This window comes from Sylvia atricapilla, chromosome 10 (assembly GCF_009819655.1).
Source record: "Sylvia atricapilla isolate bSylAtr1 chromosome 10, bSylAtr1.pri, whole genome shotgun sequence".
In the NCBI taxonomy this organism is placed as follows: Eukaryota; Metazoa; Chordata; class Aves; order Passeriformes; family Sylviidae; genus Sylvia; species Sylvia atricapilla.
Genome location: NC_089149.1, coordinates 16,391,177 through 16,416,521, shown reverse-complemented (window position 1 = coordinate 16,416,521; position 25,345 = coordinate 16,391,177). Strand labels below are relative to the sequence as shown.

Below are 25,345 nucleotides of genomic sequence, written 5' to 3'. Positions count from 1 at the left end.
CGCTGGCTCTGAATTCCGGGCGCAGATGGGCAGGAGCGGCCGTGCCCCGGGCGGGGGCTCGGCTGACGGAGGAGCGAACTGACCGCGCCGGGGGCACGGAAAGCCCTGGCGAGCGCCGCTCCTCGGAGTCCCGGGGTCCCGGGGTATCGGTGTCCGGTCCGGGGTACCGGGGTACCGGGGTACCGGGGTACCAGGGTACCGGGGTACCGGGGTACCAGGGTACCGGGGTACCGGGCCGGTGCCGGTTGCCAGGCGACGGCTGCCGATCCCGCCCCGCCCCGCCCCGCCCCGCCCCGCCCCGCCCCGCCCCTGCGGCGGTTCCGCAGCACGCCCGGGGCCGGGGGATGCGCTGACGTCACCGCTCCATCCCCGAGCGCGCCCTCCCGGTCCCCGCGTCCCCTCCGGGCGGCGGCGGCCGCCAACCAGCGCGTGGGGCGGGGACCGCAGGGGCGGGGCCGCTGCCTCCCGCACCGGCACCGACACCGGCACCGGCACCGCATCGCACCGCGCGGCTCGGCCTCATGCCGGCACTCCCCGCCCACGGCTGAGCGCTGCGCCCCTCCGAACCGGCCACGGGCACGGCCGCGGGCATCTCAGGTAGGGGCGGGTGGAAGGGCGCAGGACGGGGCAGCCCCGCCGCGTCCCCCGGGGCGCTGGCCGAGGGGGGACCGGGGCTGCTCCGGGGTGGCGGTGCCGCCCCTCGTGGCCCCGGCCGGGGCGAGGCGTGGCGGGTGGGAGCGGGATGCGCATCCCCGAGGGTCCGGCGGGGCGGGGGGGCTGCGGCCGGTGGTCATTTTGCAGAGCCCCCCAGTGCTCGAAGCTGTGCGTGTGGGGACATTGCCCTCGGGTCCTCAGCGCGGTGACCGCCGGGTGCCGCCCCATCTTCCAGAAGGATCCAGCCGGGGGGGGTGGGGCGCTGCCCGCGGACGAGGAGACGCCTCGCATCCCAGGCAGGGCGCGAGGAGGGAGGATGCCATCCCCGCAGCCCATGGCGGGGGGCACAGGAACCCCTTATCACCCCAGAGGCACCCCTGCTCTTCCCTCCGGGGCAGATGGCTGTGGTGATGCAGCTGAGCCATCTTGCGTCATCATCATAATGCTTCAGAGTTAAGCAGCAGCACTGGAGGGAGTGGTGGATGCCCCACCTGGGGCTTTCGCCGCGGGTGGCAGGCAAAGATACTGCGATGCTCAGACTCTCCTTGGCCCCCAAGGACGAGCAGCTGCCGGTGACCTTGTGCTGTGGAGTGGCTGGACAAAGGCCGCCATGTCACTGCGGGCCAGTGCGGTGGCTGCTGGCAGTCAAGGGGCAGGTCCTGGGGTACACGGCGAGTGCGGAGCTCCACGCTTGGTCATCCAGGTTCGCAGGGAGCAGCCCTGCACCTGCCCTATTGTCTTATTCCTCCGCTTCCTTCTCCTCCTCTTCCTCCTCCTCCTCCCCCTCGCGGGGCAGTGACCCCTCCCCTAGATCCTGCAGACCCCGTGTGAGCCGGTCTCCTGCCTGCTCAGGTCCCATGCAACAGCACCAGGGCTCAGGGAGGACAAGGAATCAGCCGAGCATCTCCCGTGCCACCCCACAGCCAGGCCCCCTCCCATCCCAGCACCCAGAGCAGCCCCATGCGGGTGGCTCGTGTGGCACCGGGGGCAGGGAGGCAGCAGACCCACCCCCTCCCCTGGGTATGGACAGGGGTGTGGTGGCTCTGCCATCTCGACATGCTGCTGCTGACCTCCATTTTGTCTGGGAGGTGGCAGCTGGCGCTGGCAAAGATGCTGCCACCACTCTCCACCTCCCTGCATGTGGCAAGAGCTGCATCCCCTCAAGGCCTGGGTCGTGGGGGAATCTGTTGTCCACCCCCTGCCCGGTTGCCCTTCTCCGTGCCCAGCAATGCTGGGCACCCCCCAGAGCTCACTGCCTTTTCTGGGCAGCTTTCCCCTGCTTGGGGTTTGAGGGTCTGGAAGAGAGGATAGAGGGAGCAGGGATGGGGGTGGGGTTATTTTGCAGCAGAGATGGGGAGCAGAACCCCTCATCCACATCCTTACATTTGCTCCCTGTAAGCTGAATCTGCATGGAAATTCTCAGGGAGCTGCAAACTCTGCCCTGAAGCCATGCCCCCATTGGAGTGGGCAGGAGGTGAGGAGGCACCCGACAGGGTGCCTGTAATGGGGCTGAATTTCATCTGAGCATGGGGGACATTTGCCCTTGTCCTGGGCTGTCCTCTGAGCTGCTTCCCTGCCTGCAGGTGTTGCTCTGGAGAAAACTGCACTGTCATGGCCCCTTGCCCTGTGTGGGGTAGGAGGTGGGTGAGGAGCTTGGCTGGCAGGCACTGATGGTGCCATGTCATCCAACAACGTGTTCCCTGCTGCCCTAGAGGCAGGACAGAGCCCCGTGCTCCCAGTCAGAGCTGGGGGACCCCAACAAAGGGTGCAGGGGAAGGGCTCACCACAACAAAGCCTGGCAGCTGCTGAAAATACACTGGTGCAGCCAAACGGGGTGTCCACCCTCGCCACTGAGGTGACATGGATGCGTGTAGACAAAGGGAAACTCACCTTGGATTTCCCTGGATGCAGGCAGCTCATCATCTGCTGGAGGACCAGCAGCAGAGCACGTTCCTTAGCATCCTTTAGGGAAGAGCTTGCTGGTTGGTGGTACCTGGGGACAATGCTCCCTGTCCTATTGATCACCTCTCAGCAGGAGAGGCTGCCAGTTGGTAGCCCTTGGACTTAAGAGTGGTTTCGTTAGCTAATCTCTGCCCAATTAATCTTAGCTGATCCAGTTAATCATGGCTCTCCAGGCCTTTTGCTCCTCACTAGGGGTGACTGGTGTGTCATAGGGATGGGCAGAGCCAGCAAGGCTGCACGGGAAGTGGGGGAAGAGATGCCCTGCAGAATTTGGGATCAAATCAAGATGTTCCCCTTTGCCCCTTGGCCGTTCCTGTCTGCAGCCTCCCTTGTGTGTCGGGGAGCCTGGAGGCGGCAGGGAGGGAACAGGGAGCGGGGCTTTGGTGCTGGCACGCTCCCAGAGAAAGGCCGGTCAGGGCTTATCGAATTTCTCTCGATGGCAGCAGATTAAGTAGGCGGTGGCTGCTCTGGCTGTCCCCAGGCAGGGCGAGCTGGCCAGGCTCGAGCTGCCCACAGGCTAGGGCCGGCTGCTGGCCCTGCCCCTGGCCCTGCTCCCTGCAGCCTGGCCCCTTTCTGCACAGGATGCTGAGTGCCCACGACAATGATGCCCGTGGGAGCAGGCTGAATTCCCGCCTGCAGCTGAGCTCTGGTGAAGTGAGTCAGGGGAAGGAAAGGAGGGTGAGAAGCAGCTGGGTCAGTGTGTGCTGGTGGTCCCCAAGGGCACACACGATGTCACCTGGGGTCCTTGTGCTGCCGTGGCAGGGACGGAGCTGGAGAGCTGCAGAGGAGCAGAGGGAAGCAGAGCATTGCCCACCAAGGAAGCCGAGGGAAATGGATGCGGCAGAAAATGGAACTGGGGCTCTGCAGCAGGGAATACTGGCCAGGAGAGGAGCTCACATCACTGGGCAAGGAGAGCCAGATGGGAATACACTGGGAGGTGGCCTGTGGATGGCAGGGAGGGAGAAAAGGTCCTGCTGGTGAGGAGGGGGTTTCTCATGGCCAGCAACAGTGGGGGTACCGGGTATGGGGCTGACCAGGCAGAAGGCAAAGAAAGGAAAGCAGCACCAATGGAAAGTACACAGCAGCATGAGGCACTTGGAAAAGCAGCTCAAAGGAAAAACCTGAGTTTCTTCATAGGAAGTGATGGGGCTGGAGTGGCTGGGAGTGGCACAGGGCTGGGAGGGGATAAGAACAGGGGCTGAGGTGGCCCGTGGCAAGCAGCAGGCAGTCCTGGGGCTGGTCGGCTCAGTGATGGGGGTTGCTGTTCTGGGGCAGTGCAGGAGGCAGGAGTCCAGGAACCCGCCCCACCTCTTCAGAGCCCTGGTGGCTAGAGAGGCTGCAGAGCCGGGGAAAGGGAGCTGTCTTGACTGGGGAGGAGAGGGAGATGTTTAACACGGGCAGTTGTCTCGGGGATTAATCCATTGTTCTTGAGTGGTGCCACAGGGTGGAGCAGCTCGAGCTGATGGCCTCGTGAAGATGCAGCCCTTCCACCTGGGAATATATCCAATAATTTCATGGGAAAAACAACTTCTTCATTTCCCCTTTGGCAAGCATTTCTGTTTTATTTTTCTTTTCCCCATATGAGTAGGGAGGCAGAGGCCACTTGCTGCCTTAGGGACTCAAGGGTGGTGTTAAACACCTGCTTAAAATAATCCAAGCTCAGGAAAGCTTGAGACCAAATGCTTGAACTCTGGAATTTATGGGTGTGATCACTGGCTGAGCACAGTGGGAGCTCCGGAGCCATCCCAGCGGGAAGATAAGAGGAGGGCTTGGGAACTCCAACAGAAGAAGCTTTGTCTCTGCACGCTGTTGGACATGCCAGCTCACTTATAAAATAGGCAAAGGGTTTCTGAAAGGCAGTGCCAAGCTTATAACACTTTCTCGATGCAAATTTTTCCACTATGTCTACGGTTTCCTCTCACCCCTTGGAAATCAAACCAGAGCTGTCAAACCTCAGGTAGTTCTAAAGCCATCCCCTTCTCTTGGGATACTTTCAAACCTGTGGATTTGGTTTTCTCTTCCCTTTCCCCTCCCCCTCTTTTCCACAAATTCTGCTGAATTTTTCATTTCCACTATGGGAAAACACATCTCATGTTCAAGATCCCTCCTTACTGCTCCACTTCCTTCTGGTCATGGCCCATGTAACCAGAGCTGTGTCGGTGCTCACCCACGATCTCATTTCTCCCTGATCTCCTCCCTCCCAGAGCAAATATCCTGCTGGCAAAACCCAGGCTTGGAAAGCATTAGGGAATTCACACACACCCTTGCAGGTGGGATGCCAGAGGAGCAGCTCCTGCCCATTTTCTGAGGGGTCTTGTGCTCCATTTTCACCACCAGGCTTGGCATGGGGAGCCAGGGAGCAGGGAAAGACAGGAAAAGGGGTTAGAAGGCAGGAAGGGATTTTGTCAGGTCCAAAAGAATCCTGAAGGATCCAGCAATCAGAGGAAGGAACCCAGGATAATTTTGTGGCCATTGCTCGTGAGGCTTAACTGGGAATGGCCTGCAGAGCACCTGGGCATCAGTGCTGGGATGGACAGCTGCTCTGGGAGGTGTTGGTGATGCGAGGGGTTTGTTTTGTCCTGTGAGATTTGCGATTCATATTTTTTTAGCGAAAGGACAGGAAATTTGATGGTAAACCGGGAGCTTCAGCTGAGTGCAATGGCCACTGGCTTCCCAGAAGGGCTGCTGGTGCTGATACTGCACGTCTTCTTTGTGGGAGCTGAATGGGAGGCACATGCCAGTGACTGTGTTCAGCAACCGCCTCCTTTCTCAATGGAATGTCAGCACTTTCCTCCCCGCCCCACTCTGTCCTGCTGCCCAGTCCCTGCTTTGCTGGGCTTGGAGTGGAGGCAGGAGGCTTGGGGAACAGGCAGGGGCTATGGACTTGCTTGCAAATTAGGGGGTACCTGCTCATTGCCACTTGCACCCTGGGATCTAGAGGCTGCTCCTTGGGGGTTATGCTGATGCTGACAGCACCTGCAAAGGCTGTGTCTGCTGCTGGGGGTGCCCAGGGGTGATGGAGGCTCCAGTGCTGCCCCGGGGTAAGGGCAGGGATGGCCCCTGGGACTGAGCTGGGGGCCCTGACCTGAGGTATGACGGCGAGAAGGAAGAGGTAAAAGCAGGGCAGATCGAGGTATGAAACAAAATGTCATCCCTCGGGCAGGGGCAAAACAGCATTCCCAGGAGGATTCCTTGCACAGGCTTTCCACTCATCCTGCGCAGCTGCAAGGTGTGCATTGGAATGCGAGTTTTCCTGACCCCCTTTTCCTCTCTTTTGCAGGACAGTCGCTGCTCCTCCCTCCTGCGGTCCCCAGGTGCGGCCGGCGCCATGGCGGGAGCGTCGGTGAAGGTGGCGGTGCGCGTCCGGCCCTTCAACTCCCGGGAGATGAGCCGGGAATCGAAATGCATCATCCAGATGTCGGGAAGCACCACTAGTGAGTGCCTCAGGGGCAGGGGGGCTTTGGGTGCTGCGTAGGAAGGAGCACGTGTGGTGTGGCCACAGCAGCAAGCACTGGCCTGTGGGGATCCTTGGTGAGGATGCCTGGAGCATCTCGAGGAAATGTGGGGAGGATGTCGGCGTTCCATGGAGAAGTGCAGTCTTGCTGTTGAAATGGCAGTAATGGGATCTACATGGCACTGAGCCCTTGGACTTTGGTGACAGTAAAAGGAGCAGTATTCCGCAGTAGGCAATGAGGGAGGGATCACAGAATCACAGGATGGTTTTGTTTGGAAAGGATGTTAAAGATGATCTCGTTCCAACCTTCCACAGTAGATCAGGCTGTTCCACATCCAACCTGGCCTTGAAGATGTGCATGGGCCAGCAAGTGGTTTTTGACCTGCCTGGCCAGGTACCACTCACTGTAGCGTGCCAAGACCCATCCCTGCTTCTCTGGCACTCTTGGAGATGCAACAGCAGCAGGATGGAGGGGTGGGAGGAGGATTTGTCCAGGGAATGGTGTGCTCAGGGTGTGGGGTGCAGCATGGAGGCTTGGGGCTGTATGTCCCATCAGGAGCCTGTGTGGTCTTTGCCCCGCTTTAAATAACAGCTGCTGGCAGAACGGTGTGGGAATGGCAGTCAAATCCCTCCTGTTTGGCTCTGGAAGCCTCCAGATGGGGCAGTGTCTAAAATAGCTCCCTGCCTGCCTGCCTGGGGCTGCCTGCGTCACCAGTGGTGGGTGAGACACCGGTGCAGCCACCCCCGCCGTGCTGGCTGCCATGACAACCCTGCTGGTGGGGAGAGGAGGGCACCCAAGGGTGCAGGGTGACTCTGGGACCCCCCTGGCCACCCCAGGCCTAGGGAGCAGGAATGGGAGGTCTGTGGGGCAGCATCTGCTGGTCTCAGCATCCTTCATGGTTGGACAGGATTTTCCATCTGCCTGGGGTGCAGAGCTTCTGCCCTCAGCTTCCCACCTGCCCAGGGCCAGGGAATAGGTAGGGTAGATGTTCCCCATTCTGGTTCTGGTGGGTGGGGTGGAGACCTGGCATGCCTCAGTCCCAGTCAAGAGCCTCAGGCAGCCCCCACTTCCACTGTGGCTGTGTTTGTTCAGAGTGTCTGCCCCTGCTCATGCTGCACACCCTGGCTGTGCCCCCACCCCTCCAGCCCATGCCTCTGCCTACACCAGGGAGGGCAGCAGGGCTGCAGGCAGGAGCCCTTTGCTGACAGGGAGGATTTTCTCCATGAATGGACAAACCTCTGGCTAATCCTCTTGGCCAGGGGGCTGGGGAGCAAGTGTGGGGGGCTCAGAAGCCTGCTGCTGCTGTGGCTGGTGGGGGCAGGAGGATGCCAGTAGTGCCAGCAGAGCAGGACTGTCTCAATCCCCTCAGCTCCTTGCAGAGAAGCCAAAGATAAACACGTTTGAGGGGAATGAAAGCTTTCCTCCTCCCAGGATTATTTAGAGACCTTTGCATGTGCTGGGGCAGGGAGGCAGGTTCTTCTCCTGCCTGATGCATTGAGCCCCATGGGAGGCAGTGGGGCCCGGGGTGGGATCAGCCTTTCTCTGCTGTCCTTTTGCCTGCAAACTTCCAGCTGCCACAGCTACCCACCTGCTCACCAACACTGCTGCTTTGTTCCTGTGGTGCCCTGCACTCTGTGGGCACCATCCCGGGCACCAACACTCCCAGCTCCTCTCCTGATGGCTCCCACCAGGATTGTGTGGAGGAGACCCCTGGATTTGATCCCACAAGGCCATTTTCATGTTCTCTGTCTGAAGCCATGCCTCTGCTGCCTTTAAAATCTGGTTATTATTTTCTCTAATGTGGGTTCTGCTTCATGCCTGCCCACTCACTGGGCTCTGCCATGCTGCTGGCTCTTCAGGGCAAGACAAGGGACATCTCCAGAAGCTTTCCTCCTTCCTGCCCCCTTGTCTCTATGTTTGTCTTCACCTCCACACCCTTCCTTGCCTTTTGAATTCCAGTGGCTCAGAGCATTAATCTTTTGCAGCAGCTTTGCAGAAGTCCTAAATGCCTGGTCACAGAAAAAGAAAAATTCCAGCAGCAGCACCCATCTGCCTGCAGGCAAATAAACGGGAATGAGAGGGGCGTGGGAAGAGTGTTTCAGCTCAGGACAGGAGATGCCTGCTCTTGGGATGCTCCCTTCTGCCCTGTCCCAGTCCCTGGTTCCCCATGCCAGCTAGGCAGCTGCAGCTGAGATGCCTGGAGCCACTTGGTGCCAGCCCCAGCTGCTTCTCTGCCCTGTGCCCAGCATGGGCTGGCACTGGGATGCAGAACAGGAGCCTTGTGCAGCTCCATCCTGCTTGCTCCACCTCTCATCTTTACTCCTGCTCGCTGTGGTCAGTGTCACCTCTGCAGAGACAGACCTGGTGACCAGATGGCACAGTGGAGCTGTTTAGTGATTCAAATGCATTTGTTTTGCAAATAATCTATTTGAAAATAGGTGGAAAAATATGTTAAGCAAGACAATAGAAGAATTTAATGATGAGGGTTCGTACACCAGGAGCCATCAGAGATGCTCCATCCCACTCCTTGCATGACCTCTGCTCCTGCTTCTCTTCCCTGCCCTCAGCACCACGGCCAGGCATTGGCAGGGATCAGGAACAGGCGGCCACTGTGGCTGCCCATGCTGCCCACAAAGACCTGCCCTACCAGGAGCCTCCACATCTCTGTTTGCTGCGTCAGGATTACCAGTTGTTACTTCCCAGTCCTTTCTCCTGGTAATTAGTCTGCCTGGAATGCAGGAGGCATCCAGAGCATCGGAGTCAGGCTGCCTGCAGCAGGTAGGCAGGCAGGGAGCCCGTGCCAGCCCCTCGTTGGTGCCAGAGCGGGGTATCTGTCCACGCTAAGGAGCATCTCAGGAGCACCATGGTGTGGTTTTATGGGCTGGATCCTGACCCCACCTCCCACCCTCACCCTTCCCCAGTCTGTCTCTCTGCTGTTGCAGGCAGGGCTGGATTGCTCCCAGGTGAGAAAAGTGGTGGGCTCTTTCCAGGGGAGTAGAAGGTGCATCTGCTGTGAAAATGGAGGAGGGATTCAGAGCAGAAAACATCCATATGTGTAACACTATACATCTGGGCATCAGACACCACGGTAGTGAGCTGCACCACGCCTGGGGCTGCTCAGGAAGGTCCCAGCTGGAATTGGGAGTGGGTTCCAGCCCTGGCTGACTGAAGGGCAGAGCAGGCTGGAGTGGAGAAAGCTCAGGGCTCATGGCTTCTTCATCCTTGGTGGTGGCAGGGAGCAGCTGAGGCACAGGAACTGTGCGGTGCAGGCCTCAATGTCACTTCATTGTCACCTAACATGGCTGGTGGCTGAATCTCGTGATTACCCACTGGTTTGGGCTTCTTCTGATGCATCTGTTGTTTCAGAAAAAAACCCACATCATAAATGCTCTACAGGAGGAAAAAAACATCGCATGAGGAAGAGCAGTGATGCAGTCTCCAATTTCCATAGCAACGTCCTTTTCATCAGGGGATGACAAAAGCAGACTCTTGTTTCCGCTGGTGGTGTGACACGAGGCATTAATCACCCTGCTGGGGCTGGGGGCCTGCAGAGGCTGCAGCCACAGGGGCTCTGGGGGAGCCCTGACAGGGCTGCAGCTGCTCCCACCCCACAGGTGCCAGAATGGGAGCTTTGGCCACGCTGCCCCAGCTGTGGGGAGAGGAAGGCTGTGACCCTGCTGTGCCAGTGCTGGGCTCCCATGGGCAGGTGGCACAGCAGGAAGGAACCTGAGGGAAGGAGTCGTGTCCCCCTCACTGTGTCCTGCAGGATGTTTGGGCAAGGCTCTGCCCATTTCCGTGGCCTCTGCTGGCCATGGCACCCACCTCCTCTGCTTTCAGAGTTGGGGTCTGGGGGTCCTGGACCTATCTGCAGAGCTGGAAGGGTTCCAGTCCACCTCCCAGGACTGTTTTGGACTGATTGCCATCACCCTTCATCCCTCCCATATGGAGGGAAGGAGGGGGGTGAGGCTGGTGTACCTCATGTTCCCATCTGTTTGTCCCCAGCTATCCTGAACCCAAAACAGCCCAAAGAGACGCCAAAAAGCTTCAGCTTTGACTATTCCTACTGGTCCCACACTACGGTAAGCACTGGGAGGCCTGAGCTCACCTCCAAGGCTGGGCTGGGGAGAGGCAGGGGGTCCTCCTTGCGAAATTTCTCCATGTCCCCCTCCTCTCTGCAGCCTGCAGACATCAACTATGCATCCCAGAAGCAAGTGTACCGGGACATTGGTGAGGAGATGCTGCAGCACGCCTTCGAAGGCTACAATGTGTGCATCTTCGCCTACGGGCAGACAGGAGCTGGGAAATCCTACACCATGATGGGCAAGCAGGAGAAGGACCAGCAAGGCATCATCCCACAGGTATGCCTGGGGAAAACCGCCTGTCCCCCTTGTCCCAAAGGGATGCCCAAAGGAAAAGAAGAGCTGGCAGGAAAGAGGGCAGCAGGATGGGAGTGAGGCCAGGTTTTGCCAAGGTCTGATAAAGCACTACAGTGACAGTGAGCTGGCATGGCTCTGCCAGGAGGGGCTCAGGGAGGGTCATCCAGGCTCTGCAAGACTGGGTGGACTATGGTCTGGCCACACAAGGCCAGTGAGCAACAGTGGTCCAGTTGCTGGGCTGCTCACCAAGAGCTGCCGCATGCTGGCCCAGCAGGACGTGGCGCAGCTCTGGAGATGATGATTCTCCGTATCAGCAAGGGGGGCTCTGCCAAGGAGCCATTCCAGCACTCATGGGCTGGTTTTGTGGGTGAAAAAGTAGAAATCCCTGTATCCTGGACACTCCAGGCAGGAGCATCCTGCTGGCAGGGGCTGAGCCTGGCTCTTCTGTCTGCAGCTGTGCGAGGACCTCTTCTCCCGCATCAACGACACGACGAATGACAACATGTCCTATTCTGTGGAGGTAAGCACCCCACTGCCTGCCCAGCCCATTCCCAGCCTCACACCTGGCTCCAGGGGTTGTGTCAGTGTGCAGAGCCCTCTCTGGGGGATGCCTGGGTGGCTCATCCTGCTAGCTCTGCCTGTGCCCTCTGCTCTAGGTGAGCTATATGGAGATCTACTGTGAACGCGTGAGGGACCTGCTGAACCCCAAGAACAAGGGGAACCTGCGGGTGAGGGAGCATCCCCTTATGGGTCCATATGTTGAGGACCTTTCCAAGCTGGCTGTGACCTCCTACAATGACATCCAGGACCTTATGGACTCTGGAAACAAAGCTCGGTGAGTTGGAGAAGGAGGAGATGGGTGGGGTTTGGGAAGCTTCCAGTTGCTTCCAGAAGGTCCTGCTTCACTTCCTTACTTTGCCAGTCCAGCTGCTCTGCAAGGGCAGTCTCCTCCTCACTGAGTGTTGGGTACCCCCACTTGCTTTCACCTTCCCTTCCTTCTGCTTTCCAAGTGCACTGGAGACAGCAGGAAACAGCCTGAACTTGTGCACATCTTCTCCCAGAGTCCTCTTTTGTCCTCCACACTTGCCTTCCCACCATGTACCCTGTCCTGGAATGAGCCCTGGCCTCATCACCAGCCATTCCAGTGTCCCTCACAGAGTGTCACACCTCCTTGTCCTACTCTCCCTGCAGCACAGTGGCTGCCACCAACATGAATGAGACCAGCAGCCGCTCTCATGCTGTGTTCAACATCATCTTCACGCAGAAGCGGCACGACGCCGAGACAGACATCACCACTGAGAAGGTAAGAGCAGGGCCTGAATGGCTCAGGGGAACCCACATGGATCCAGAAAGGACTTTGTTCTTTCATCAGCACCTGGGACAAGGTGGTGCAGCCTGGTGGAGGGTTGGAGCAGGAGGGAGATAAGTCCCAGGCACATTCTAAGTTCATGATCCCTTGAGGGACCAGCCCCTGGACAGGATATTTGGCAGCTGGTGCCCTTCAGCCCTGCCTGCAAGGATATTAGCCCTGCCCCTGAGCAGCTCCTGCAAGGGTGACCCTGCAGAGCCCACTGCTGCCCCCAGAGCAGTGTCATCCTGCAAGAGGTTTTGGCTTTTTGGTTTGGGCAAAGTTTGCTGTGCCCACAGGGCTGAGCCTCCCCTCTGCCTGCAGGTCAGCAAAATCAGCTTGGTGGACCTGGCCGGGAGTGAGCGAGCCGATTCCACGGGTGCCAAGGGCACAAGGCTAAAGGTGAGAGCCAACCTGAGGGCCCCTTCAGCTGGTGGGGACACCATGTCCTCCTCCCTCATCCCCAGCCAAAACATCTCCTTTCCTTGCCTGCTTCCTTGCCCACTGCACCGCCAAAATCCTTGATATGATGGTGTTTGAAAGCTGCCTAGTGCCAGTTTCACCGTGAGTCCCAGCTGGGGGCTGCTGGTTACCCAGTAAAACCAGCTGCTATTTGCCCATGCCTGGAATACTGGATATTTCTCGTTTTCTCCTGGGCTTTAATGTGGCTCTGAAATGGGGCCTGAGCATCTGGGCTTTTCCTCTTCTAACCAGGAAGGAGCAAACATCAACAAGTCCTTGACCACTCTGGGAAAAGTCATCTCTGCCCTGGCTGAAATGGTAAGTAGCTGGAGAACAGACAAACAATGGCACCAGCGGGCAATGGGCTGAAGCCAGCAGGGGTGGGCTCAGCTCTGAGGGATGGAGCATCCCAGCTCTGAGGGATGGAGCATCCCAGCTCTGAGGGCTGGGCAGACACATCCCAAGCTGTCTCTGAGGCTGGGACAAACTGGGCTGATGAAGATGCCATCTGCATGGGGACCAGTGCCACTTTCTACTTGAGGGCCAGGGATCTGTGGTGGGTGCCAAGAAAAAAAGCAGCTCTCTTAAACAGTCTCTCCATTTCCTTTGCAGGATTCAGGGCCGAACAAGGTAAGTGCTCAGGCTGGATGGGGAAGGGCACATTGAGTTTGAGCACAGTGTGAGTGGGTGGGAATGGGTTGCAGGGTGGTTTGGGAGTGAGACTGTGCCTGGACTCGAGCCATTCTTCTCCTGGGGGCAGTGGCCAGGAAGAGCCATCCTGCTCCAAGTCCCCGTGGCTGGGGACCAGCTATCATTTTCCCTTTGAGGAGAGCAGGCAGCTTAATAGCCCTTCGCTTTGCTCTTCATTCCTCAGAATAAGAAGAAGAAAAAGACAGATTTCATCCCCTACCGAGACTCGGTGCTGACCTGGCTGCTGCGGGAGAACCTGGGTGAGGACAGGTGGGGGGTGTGGGGTGGGGATGGGTGTGGCTGCCAAGCAGGGTGTGACAGGGGGCACCAGGACCAGCATCTCCCTCATCAATGTGTCTTCCTGGGCAGGAGGCAACTCCAGAACTGCCATGGTCGCTGCTCTCAGTCCTGCTGACATCAACTATGATGAGACTCTCAGCACCCTCAGGTAGGAAGAAGTGGCCTTGTTCTCCCTGCAGTGGGCAGGAACAGGGGAGGCTCTCTGAGGCCCAGACACTGCCACACGCTCTCCTCACCTTTGTGGTGTCCATGATTGGGGGTGTACTGTGGAGGGAACCTGCAAGCCCAGACAAAAGGCCAAAGGATTGTCCTGGCACTGGGATCCTCCAAAGGATCACTTGCTGGAGGGGATCTGCAACATTCCTGACTGCCCAGCAGCTGACGCCTTGCCCAGCAGCTCAGGTTTTGCCCAGCATCTGGGGTTTTGCCCCTGTTCTCGCTGTTGTTCAAGACCCTGCACTTCACCAGGTACGCTGACCGTGCCAAGCAGATCCGCTGCAATGCTGTCATCAATGAGGACCCCAACAACAAACTGATCCGTGAGCTGAAAGACGAGGTGGCACGTCTGCGGGACCTCCTCTATGCCCAGGGCCTTGGGGACATCATTGACAGTAGGTACCATGGCTGCTCCCTGCCAGTGGCTCCAGGCAGGAGCCCCTCCAGGGCTGAGGTCCCACCAGCCTGCAGGGCTGATGTCCCCACAGCCTCCCCGCATCCTGCTGCACTGGCCCCACAGCAGCCCCGTGCTGCCTCTGGTGAGCCCCTGCACGCATGTTCACAGCCCCCAATCCCTTCCTGTCGCAGGGGGAGCTGCTTTCCACCCAGCAAACCTTCCCTTCTTCCCTTCCACCCACCATCTTCAGCATCCAGCACCCAGCAGAGGTGCCAGGAAGGTGTTACCGGGGCTGCACATGCCCATGGGCTCCCCTCCCTGTGCTGTCTGATATCCTACTGAGATGAACCCCTTCTTGTTCTGTTCTCTCTGTCTTACCCCGCTCCCTGCCCTCTCTTTCTCTCTTAGCCCATCCTGCTGCGGGAGGATCCAAATGTGTGTATTCCCCATCACTGGTACTCTCTGTTGCTTCACGGCTTTTTGGAGATCTAGGCTGTGCCCAGGGGCACCTGTGCAGCATGGGGAGGGCTCCTGCAGCCAGCCCCTGCTGATGGAGCCACGTGTGCCTGCAGGCTGCCCATCCTCAGGGAGCTGGCACACGGGATGGTGCCAGAGCTGTGGTTAGCACCTGGGCTTGGGTTGGTGCTGAAGGGACCAGTGTCCTCCCACTTGGCCAAGGGCCCAGTCAGCACGGGGATCTCCTCCTTCATGCTGTTGTGATGTTTCCTGTCGCTGCTGCTGCTGCTGCTTCTGCTGGTGCTGTGTCTCACTGGGACTGGAGCCTGGCACGGCCCTCGGGTGGGATGGAATGGTGCTCTACTGGTGCACTGGTGGGTGGTGGTGGCCAGAAGGCTTTGCCCCATGGATGAGCACTATGGCCCCATCCCACCCTGGGTCAGGCAGTGCAGCCAGGCTACGGTGAGCCTGCTGAGGAGATTGGGGCCTGGTTGTCCTCTCCTGGCTCAGCTTCCCTGGATGTGGGCTAATGGGTGACTAATCCTGCACCTGCTGACCTGTGCCCTGCCTGCTTCTGGTGCACTGCTCTGAGAACCAGTAATTCCTCAGGGCTGGAGGAGCATCTCCCATACCCGGGTCCCACCACAGCTGACTCTTGGGGTGCCAGCTGGCAAGCACCACAGCCTGTAGTCTGGCTTCATTCTCTGGCTGCCTGGCCAAGGTGCTGCTCCAGCAGGCCATGGGCTTCCTTTGAGCAGAGCCTGTGAGGGCTGTCTGTGAGAATCCTGCTTCTCCTGCCCTGGCTGCCTGACCCCTTTGTAGGGCAGAGGGCCATCCCTCTCTCGTCTCCTTCCCTTCTCATTCTCTGCTCCCAGATCTGGCTAATCTGGCACATCTGGGCAGGGAAAACCACCAAGGCTGTATAAGATGGAGAGGATGACAGAGGCAGTGGCATATACTTGGGGAGGACATTTGATCCCACGTCCGATGGATGCAGGGCCTGAGGTTGCAAAAAAGTGTCCCTGGGAGCCCAGGATGGCTGCTTCCAGCATCTGCTTCACCAAACAGCCCTGTGTCCCTGAGGGGCTGCCCTGGCTGGGGAAGGGAGTGCCTGCCCTTGCCCTATTGCTGTCTGTGCTGCTGTGCTGTTGCCTGTGCCTTTTCCTGTAATTCCTGGCTTTTTTTTTTTTCTCGACGCACCGGCCACTCTTTTTTTTCCCAACAGCTTTTCTTGTCTCTGTCTTTCTCTGTCATCCTGTCTGTGTGTCCTTCCCCGGCCCATCCCTCCTTCCACACCCATAGATGTGTCCGACTTTGAGAACAATAATGATGCTAGAGGGGCAGAGCTGAGTCACCGCCATGACAATCTCTCCACAGTGACCAACGCCATTGCTGGCATCAGCCCCTCTTCCTCCCTCTCTGCCTTGTCCAGCCGCGCTGCCTCCGTCGCCAGCCTCCATGAGCGCATCATGTTTGCTCCGGGCAGTGAAGAGGCAATTGAAAGACTCAAGGTAAGAGGCTGGTGCCCTGGTTCCCTTCCCCTTTCCCCTTTCCTTTCCCCCTTCCCTTTCCTTTTCTCCTTTCTCCTTTCCCCTTTCCCCTTCCCCCTTCTCCCTCCCCTCTTTCCCCTTTCCCCTTTCCCTTTCCCCTCAATGCATTGTGGCTTGCAGAGGGGGCTTGGTGTTTTCTGGAAACCCATGAAGGATGATCCTCATGGGAAGCAACACTTGGATGTGCTCTTGCAGAGTGGACAGACTTGGAGCCTGCCCAGACTTAGGGTTTGGGTGTTGTAGGGTCTTCCTGGTGCTGCCTTGTTGGGGGGTAGCTGCCTTTGACCTTTGGGAACAGGTGCTTAGGGCTTGGGATAGGCACTCCTGCCATGGGAGGAGTGCTCCTGGTCCAGCATGGTGCAGGAGTGAGCTGGCAGCGAGGGAATGGAGAGGCTGGTCTTTGTGCCTCACTCTTTGAAGATGGGACTGATGGAAAGATGTGGGTGGAATGCTGCTGCAGCTTGGGTAAACAAGCCTGAAGCTGGGCCCAGTGTGCCCCTGAAGCATGCTGGGCAGAACTGGGCAGGTGTGCTGCCCACACGATGCACTCACCCCCTGTGTAACCCTCCCTTGGCAGGAAACAGAGAAGATCATTGCAGAGCTGAATGAGACATGGGAGGAGAAGCTGCGCAGGACAGAAGCGATACGGATGGAGAGGTGGGTGGGCTGGGACAGGATGGGATGGGACAAGTGGTGTTCCTTGGGCATTTCCCATCCTCTGCACTTTGTTAGAGCAGTTGAGTTTCCTGGGGCAGCTAAACAGTTCAAATATCCAGTCAGACCCTGGGTTGCCCCCTGGGGACCCCAGTACCCCCCATGCCAGCCTGCACAGAGGTGGCTGCTCTGAAAAACTCACCTGAATGGTGATGAGAGCTCTAGCAAGTCCTGCATTGCAATACATGGGACAAACCACGGGTTTTCATCCTAGTGCTGGCCCCAAAGGGTGCACGGAGTTTTTGACAGGCTCTTCTTTCCTTGCTCCTTCAGGGAAGCGTTGCTGGCCGAAATGGGGGTGGCCATGAGGGAGGATGGAGGCACCTTGGGTGTTTTCTCTCCTAAAAAGGTAGGATCATCCTATTCTCTTCTTCAGGGGACTGGTTTGTACTCCTGCAGCACCCTTCTGATCTGCTCTGTCACAGCTGGCCAGTCCTGTGTACTTCACTAGCCTTTTCTTGGCTCTGAGACCTATGGGGGAAATCCCAACATTGAGCCTGCTGGGTACAAACATGGGTAGAAATACTTGGGTAAATGTCTACCCCACACTGCTGGCATGCTGTCCCCCTTCATGAGGGTATTTGCTGATGATCACTCTCTTGGACTTCAGTATTAACTTATAAAAATTCATACTTTCAGTAACTTGAAATTACTGCCCCTGAAACCAGCAAGTCCTTGCTAAGAAATGTGGGTGGGCAAATATTCCATCTCTTTATTGCTTGTAGCATTTGGCTTGGCCAAACCTCTTAAGTGTGTGCGTCCCCAGCTCAGGTGGTGATAAAGACTTTGCAGCCTTCCCCTTATGTGGCCAGTTGACTTTTAGGATAAACTTGTACACTGTTGTCTTTGTTTCTTGTCCCAGCTGCTGCCTGTTAGGACTCCAGACCTTTGGGTAGGAAGCGTGGGGGTTTATTCCCCAAAGCAGGTTGGTCTTGGAGGTGGGGCATTGCTGTGGTGGTCTTGGTGCCTCCTTGCTCTTCAGCTGTCTGGCAGGTGGAAACTCTTCTGACTTCTCCAGTAGCTGGTGAGGAAAGCTAGTGTTGATAATGTTCAAACTCCACTGTGTTATGGGCATTGCACTTTGCTGTCCTGTGTGCCATGGCTGGGGTGCTTACGGCTCCAGGAGCTCAGTGGAAGGTCACCATCAGCCTTACAAATCTGGACAAAAACTGCAAGTGAAGGAGGTCTCAGCCCCCAGGGCCCAAGTGGGGCCAGAGGTTAAATTTTACAGCCAGCTTCTGCCAGCCACCATGGAGAAGAGCCCACCTTTCCCTTGACCTCCAGCTCTGCTGCCCTGTTTGCAGTGAGTCTCTGCTGTCAGCCAAGGCTTGTGGCACCATGCTGAGGGGCCCCCTCTGCATGCTGGGTCTCTGCAGGGTTCCTTACAGCCACTGTTCTGTCTGGTAAGCTCAGAACTTCTCCCACTAATACTCCTGGGACTGCCTCTGTTCCCTGAAGGTGTAATCCCAGCAGCTAAGCTGGCTGTGGCCAAAGAGGGCTGGGGGAGAAATTTTCCTCTTCTCAAGAACAAAGTTGTTTGTGACCCGCGGGAAGAAAGGGCTGTGAGGGACCTGTTAGGAAGAAGACTAGAAAGTGAAGTTCAGCCTGCAGATAAGGCTTCAGGTCTGCACTGCTTTTGGATGAAACTCCAGAACTTGCTCTTTTTTGATGCATCATCTGGTGTACAATCAATGGAGGAAAACAGGCACTTCTACTTCCTTTTTGACCTGGCAGAGAGCAGAGTTAGATTAGGTATTGGGAAGAAACTCTTCCCTGTGATGGTGATGAGGCCCTGGCACAGGTTGCTTGGAGAAGCTGTGGCTGCCTCATTCCTGGAATTGTTCAAGGCCAGGTTAGACAGGGTTTAGAGCAACCTGGTCTAATGGAAGATGTCCCCATGTCAGGGGGTGAAACAAGATGTGGTTTTATGTCCCTCTCAACCCAAACCATTCCATGATTCTATAATACACAGCACAGGTGAAAAAGGGTCCTGCCCCAGGAGACTCTGAGCCATATCAGGGACTCCCCATGGGAAAGTTTTGGCTTTTTGTTGGAACATGAATTTTCAAAAGTGGCCAGAGGAAGGGTTACTAGGCCTCAGACCTGTGAGGAGGAAAGCAAGGAAGCTTGTGGAAGCAGAGCACCTTCATGCCAGCCTCAGTTATCTGCAGTCCTCTGGAAAAGCACCCGTCTGGACATGTGTCCCTGAAGATACAGAGGGCAGGAGAGCCTGTGCAGAGGCAGCCTGCAGTGCTGCTGAGCTCCCACCTTCCCCCAGAGCACCCCTCAGGTGCTCACAGGGATGGGCACACAGGGATGACTCCTTGTTTGTCTCTCCCAGACACCGCACTTGGTCAACCTGAACGAGGATCCGCTCATGTCCGAGTGTCTCCTCTACTACATCAAGGATGGGATAACAAGGTGAGGGCCAGGTCCCATGCAGCTGTGGGAGCATTGTCCATATCTCAGTGCCTGACTTCCTCGGGTGGGAGAGGGGTGACAGCTGTCCCCAGGCTAGGCACTGTCCCCAGGGCATCCCCAAAGTGCATCCCCAAAGGGCAAATCCCCAAGATTTTGGTCTTGCAGTGCACCAGGGGTTGCTCCTGTCAGCTCCAGTGATGGGGCTGGCGGGGAGACTCAGGAGGGCCTGCTTTGAGGAAGGATTGAGCTAGATTCCCCCTGCAGGGTTGGCCGGGAAGATGCTGAGAAGAGGCAGGACATCGTTCTCAGCGGGCACTTCATTAAAGAAGAGCACTGCCTGTTCCGCAGTGACACCAAAACTGGTGGAGAAGGTATTGCTTGTGTGGAGGGGCTTCACTGCCCTGGGGACCCATCCTTCTGCATGTCCTCAGCCCCTGCCCCCAGCTGAATGTCCTGCTCTCCTCAAACCTGTTGGGCTTTACTGCATGGCTATGGCCTCCCCATGCTTCCAGACAAGCTACATTCCTCATGGCTGGGAGCTCACACAAGGCATGTGGGAAGAAAGTAAGGTGAGGAGATGAGGGCAGGGTGGCTGAGCAGACTGTAGATGATTTCCCCACTCAGGATGTGGAGCACAATCCACCCCCAAAAGGTCAGGAACCTGGGTGTGAAGGGGCTGTGGGAGATGAGACTGGGGAGGATGGATTTGCCTTCTGGAGGCTCTGGTCTCCTCTCACCTGCTGTCTCCAGCTTGGGACTGCTCTGAGTAACATCAGGTTGGCTGAGTCCTGTTAGCTGCTCACGGTGTGGGTGCTGCTGGTGGGTACCACTCACACCTGGGGTGCCAGCTGGGGTGGCTCTCCCCTCCTGAGGCTGCTGGAGCAGCACAGCAGGACATGCAGGATTTATGCTTCTGCTTCCACCTTACCTTACCTTACCTTCCCTCCCTCTCCCCTTCCCTCCATCTCCACAGTGATAGTGACCCTGGAGCCCTGTGAAGGTGCTGACACCTATGTGAATGGCAAGAAGGTGACAGAGCCCAGCATCCTGCGCTCAGGTGGGTCCCTGGGGCTGAGCTCCTCCCTCCCATGGGGGCCCTGCACTTGTCCCACGTTAAACTCACACCTTTCCCCCACCCCGTGCACTGCAGGAAACCGCATCATCATGGGGAAGAGCCACGTCTTCCGCTTCAACCACCCCGAGCAGGCTCGGCAGGAGCGGGAGCGGACCCCGTGCGCCGAGACCCCTGCAGAGCCTGTGGACTGGGCCTTTGCCCAGAGAGAGCTGCTGGAGAAGCAAGGCATTGACATGAAACAGGAGATGGAGCAGCGGTGAGAGTGTGGGCTGGGATGCCTGGGAATTGGGTGTCCACTTCCAGCTTGGTCATCCTCTCCTTCCCCATTTTCACCTAGGCTCCAGGAACTGGAGGACCAGTACCGAAGGGAGCGGGAAGAGGCAAATTACCTTCTGGAGCAGCAGAGACTGGTAGGTGGCTTCTTCTCAGGCTGCCCAGGCATGACTGAAATCCTGGCAGATGTTTGTGTGGGGTGGATCTTTGGTTTAAAAACAAGGGCAAATCTCTTGTTCCTGGAGTTGTCATCACAAGCGCTGATCCAGAGGAGGGAGGAGGCTGTGTTCCTGCAGGGAAGAGGAGTGTGATGTGGTAGCATGGAGGAAGGCCACACCAGTGGGTTGCATCACCTCTCTTCCTGTTTCCCCAAGGACTATGAGAGCAAACTGGAGGCTTTGCAGAAGCAGATGGATTCTAGGTATTACCCTGAGGCAAATGAGGAGGAGGAAGAACCTGAGGATGAAGGTGAGAGCTGGGAGACACCACCCTCAGAGAGCTTTTGATGCTCTCTGTGAGAGCGCCAAGAGTGAGCTGTGGGTCGTTGTCCTGGTTGTGGGGTGACTGTCCCTCCATGTCCCCACAGTGCAGTGGACAGAGCGGGAATTCGAGCTTGCCCTCTGGGCCTTTAGGAAGTGGAAGTGGTACCAGTTCACCTCCCTCCGTGACCTGCTCTGGGGCAACGCCATCTTCCTCAAGGAGGCCAATGCCATCAGCGTGGAGCTGAAAAAGAAGGTGGGTGGCTGGGCGCATTTCTGCCTTGCTGCGGCACCCACAGCAGAGGCCATGAGAACAGGCAGCCAGGAAGTGCTGAGGAGAGGTCGCCAGAGGCAGCACATAAAGCTTTCTGCCCTCCCAGGTGTCTCACCAGCCCCTCTGCCCCTCTTCAGGTGCAGTTCCAGTTTGTGCTACTCACGGACACGCTGTACTCGCCTCTCCCTCCCGACCTGCTGCCCCCCGATGCTGCCAAGGACCGGGAGAAGCGGCCGTTCCCCCGGACCATTGTGGCTGTAGAGGTGCAGGACCAGAAGAACGGGGCAACGCATTACTGGACCCTGGAGAAGCTGAGGTGAGTGAGAGATGGCTGTGCTGGGAGGGTTTGGGGTGCCCACAGCCCTGAGTCTCACTGCCACCATGGGTATCCCCTCTCCCTGCAGGCAGCGCCTGGACCTGATGCGCGAGATGTACGACCGAGCAGCAGAAGTGCCTTCCAGTGTCATTGAGGACTGTGACAATGTGGTGACTGGAGGAGACCCTTTCTACGACCGCTTTCCCTGGTTCAGGCTGGTCGGCAGGTGAGCGCTTTGGCTCCTTGGAAGCGTGGCTGAGACCCATGGATGGTCCTGCAGGAGGAAATGCTGCCAGCGCTGCCCACCACGTGCGGGGCATTCATCCCCCTGTGGGACTCCGGTGTGGTGGTTCTCCTCCGTGTTGGCTGCCAGCACCCCCAGGGACCCACGAGCTGCTGGCAATGCTCCTGCTGCCTGCCAAAACCCAGTGCTGAGAGCCACGGGCTCCAGGCTTGAGGGGTGTGTGGGCTGTGGCTGTGCAGCAGGCAGGACACGTGTGCCCTTGTCACCTCCACCGCGGCGGGCATGTGTCCCTGTGCACGGCTGGTGTCTGAGCATCTGTCTGTACGGTGTGTGCCGCGTGTCTCTGTGCGCTTCCTGCACGCCGGATGGACGGCTGCAGTGCCAGCAATTAAGATGGGCCGCCCTGGAGAAGGCTGGGGCAGGGGCAGGGGCGCCGAGCAGGGGGCTGAGCTGCGTGGCCTGGAGGCATTCCCCCGTGCTATAGCACAAGGAGGGATTCTCTCCAGCAGCAGGGGTAGTAGCAAGCCTTTGTGCCACCTGCTCTGTCCCTGCGTTCCTTGCAAAGCCAGCAAAGGGGGTCCCCAACGTTCACACTGGTTCCACGGGTTGCTCTTTTGTCTGGCTGTTGGTGGCTTTAGAGATGCACCAGATGGGCAGGTCTTTGTTCCCAATGTCCCTTGATTTAAGCAGACAAAATAACCCACCCCAAAATCTAACCAAGAAAAAAAAAAAACCCAAAAAAGCAAAATTCCTGTTCTTTCTGTTTGGAACAGCTGGTGTTAACATGTCTTCTATCTTGTTGTACTAACCTTAGTTCAGATATCTCTGGCTGCAACAGCTCTCCTCTTTTCAACACATGCATGAGCGAGCGCATGGCTGATCTCACCCCCTCCCCTACCTTCTCGAACCCCGACTCCGACATCACCGAGCCTGCTGACGAGCAGCACCAGGGGCAGGAGGAGGAGGAGGAGGAGGAGGAGGACCTGGAGGAAGACATCTTTCCGGAGTGCCCGCTGTGTGATGGCCGGGATCCATTTTACGACCGCTTCCCCCTGTTCAGTTTAGTAGGAAGGTTGGTGAGGTTTTAGGAGAGCATGCCGGGAAGGACCTAGCTCTTTCGCATGAGGGAACTGCTTTTGGACACGACTCCCACCTCCGGGGCATCCCGGAGGTGCAGGGGGCGGCCGGCTGGGATTGCCGCCCAGCCCAGGCGCCTGGCAGGGTGGTGAGGTTCCCGCTGAGGTAGGGCTGTGAGAAGCATAGTGGTGATGAGGGATGCCAGGGGGAGGTGCAGGGTGCCTTCCTTTATGTGGGTACCATTTTGGGAGAGCCCCTGAGAAAGGGAGCTCTGCTGTGTCTCCAACACCAAAGGAGCCACCTGAGGGGGGGTCTTGGTCCTGGGCATTTCTGTCCCAGGAAGGATCACCTCCCACCTGGCTTGGCATGACCCTGTGGTGCCGCTGACTGGGGACATGCAGGCACTTAAAAACTCTGTGTGCCTCTAGAACTGGCTTGGCTATCCCAGCTGTGTTGGTCAGTGTGAGCCCCCCTGAATTTGGAGGTTTGAATGTCCCCAGGTGGTAGTAGGGGATGACGCTGAGGGGAGTGAGTGGAGAGCTGGGTGCAGAACAGGATGCCAAAAGCAGTGTTTGCTCTTCCCAGCTTGGCTTGAGGCCATACCTGCAAACTTGGCATAGGAGATGTCTAGGGAGGTTGTGGGGACCTTGGGTGTAGGCTCCAGGCCCACTTTAGCTGGAGCCAAGGACAAGAAACTTTGATTTCCCATACCTGTTGGCTGGAGACCCCCTTGGGCTCCATCAGTCTTGGCCTGGAGAAGCCCACCAGCTGCCCCAAACCTGGCTGTGCCACCAAACTTGGAGCCATCTGCCCATCCCTAGAATGCTATGAGTTGCTGCCAGCTTTCTCTGGGGCTTTCCCAAGGACATGTGCACCAGGAGCTGTTCTGAGAGCCTTTGCCTCAGGCAAAGTCAGGGGCTCCCTGACTGGGGTGAGCTGGCGCTCCTCTTCCTTGGTGTGCCAGAGCCAGGCAGCGTGGTGGGAAGGAGGGACCAGAGCAGGCAGAGAGGGTGGAGGTGGGGTAAGAGTCCTGCAGCCTCAGACCGAAAGAGCTGGGTTCTTCCCCTTTTATTTTCTTTTTTCCTTTTTCCTTATTTAAAAGAAAAAAAATATCAAAACAACCCCAAAACTCTCAAGGGCACCTCAAAAAACAAAACAAGGCCCTGTGGCAGCAGCCCCACTCCATGCCGGGGGCATGTTCCCCAGAGCTTGGTGCCTCCTGACTTCTTTTGAGTCTGCCCTGGGTTTGGCTCCCCGCGCAGCAGCTCCGCCGGCCACATTTCTTGTGAAGTGTGCTTGGATTGGTTTATGATTGGATCCTTGTCTTTCATTTTCTTTCTTTCTTTCTTTCTTTCTTCTTTCTTCTTTTCTTCTTTTCTTTCTTTCTTTCTTTCTTTCTTTCTTTTCTTTCTTTCTTTCTTTCTTTGTTTCTTTCTTTCTTTCTTTTTCTTTCTCTTTCTTTCTTTCTTTCTTTCTCTTTCTTTCTTTGTTTCTTCTTTCTTTTTCTTTCTTTCTTTCTCTTTCTGTCTTTCTTCTTCTGTCTTCTCTTTTGTCTCTTTCTCTCTTTGTCTTTCTCTTTGTCTTTCTCTTTGTCTTTGTCTTTGTCTTTCTCTTTCTCTTTCTCTTTCTCTTTCTCTTTCTCTTTCTCTTTCTCTTTCTCTTTCTCTTTCTCTTTCTCTTTCTCTTTCTCTTTCTTTGTGTCTCTCTTTCTCTCTGTCTTTCTTTCTCTCTCTCTGTCACTTTCTTTGTCTCTCTCTTTTTCTCTCTCTTTTATCTCTCTTTTTCTCTTTCTTTGTCTCTGTCTCTGTCTCTCTCTCTTTCTCTTTCTCTTTCTCCTTCTCCTTCTCTCTTCAATTTTTTTTAATTTTGGTTATTTTAAGGGTTTTTTATTCTTTTTTAGCTGCTGGCTCTATCTCTTCAAAGCTTTAGCAAAAATTGGGGTTATTTCACTTTTGTCTTCCTTTGGAAAGGCTTTTCTTTGATCTGAGCATGCCATCTTTGCACCTCACCAATCTTGTGGTTAGTGTCCCTGCCCTCCTTCCTCTAGTGACACACTTGTCCCCCTCCTCCCTGCCTGCCCCATCTCCTTCCCATTCCTCCCTGCCCTCTCCAATCCTCTGCTTCCACTCCAGCTGCCCCGTGATTTGGGCTGGGTGCACACAGATCCCTGTGGTCACAGGGCTCTGCCCCAGGCATGAGGTCCTGCTGGGAAGCCCTGGCATGGTCCGACCACTTGTTCCCAGTGACACCTGAGAAGAGGTGGGTTGAGACAGGCCCATCAGCAGATAATGATTTGACATCACCTGCTTCCACAACTTGAGTCCTTTGAGATGCTTTGGGTGGAAAAAGCCTAGAGGAGCAGTTGAAGGTCAATGGGAGTCACCAGAGCAGGGAGAATCTCCAGACTTGGGAGTCAGGGTGCGAGAGCCCCCTGGGCACTTTGGAGTGCCATTGAATATGAAGATTCCTGTGAGGCTAGGATGTCCTGAGCAGCACAGCAGCCACCTGGAGATGCAACCCTCATGGGAGCCTCCTGAAAGCAGAGATGTCCTGGCCAGCCCCCAGCACCATCCCACCCCACTGCACGTCAAGATGCTGGTGGGCGT

The 25,345-nt window shown here is 57.0% G+C and overlaps 1 protein-coding gene across 1 annotated transcript in view; it reads left to right on the top strand.

Annotated features, from left to right (window-relative positions):
- Positions 1 to 5,918: 5,918 nt before the first annotated feature.
- KIF1A (kinesin family member 1A) overlaps positions 5,919 to 25,345 on the top strand; it is a 33,862-nt gene continuing 14,435 nt past the window's right edge. Inside the window, 25 exon segments of the mRNA XM_066326073.1 lie at positions 5,919 to 6,050; positions 10,074 to 10,150; positions 10,250 to 10,429; positions 10,902 to 10,967; positions 11,104 to 11,282; positions 11,639 to 11,750; positions 12,120 to 12,197; positions 12,510 to 12,575; positions 12,870 to 12,887; positions 13,132 to 13,207; positions 13,317 to 13,395; positions 13,716 to 13,858; positions 15,694 to 15,827; positions 16,444 to 16,523; positions 16,854 to 16,929; positions 18,922 to 19,001; positions 19,266 to 19,372; positions 19,975 to 20,058; positions 20,152 to 20,332; positions 20,414 to 20,486; positions 20,724 to 20,817; positions 20,936 to 21,084; positions 21,240 to 21,418; positions 21,507 to 21,644; positions 22,477 to 22,734. Coding sequence (XP_066182170.1) covers positions 5,945 to 6,050; positions 10,074 to 10,150; positions 10,250 to 10,429; positions 10,902 to 10,967; positions 11,104 to 11,282; positions 11,639 to 11,750; positions 12,120 to 12,197; positions 12,510 to 12,575; positions 12,870 to 12,887; positions 13,132 to 13,207; positions 13,317 to 13,395; positions 13,716 to 13,858; positions 15,694 to 15,827; positions 16,444 to 16,523; positions 16,854 to 16,929; positions 18,922 to 19,001; positions 19,266 to 19,372; positions 19,975 to 20,058; positions 20,152 to 20,332; positions 20,414 to 20,486; positions 20,724 to 20,817; positions 20,936 to 21,084; positions 21,240 to 21,418; positions 21,507 to 21,644; positions 22,477 to 22,734 — 2,813 coding nt within the window. The 5' untranslated portion in view covers positions 5,919 to 5,944.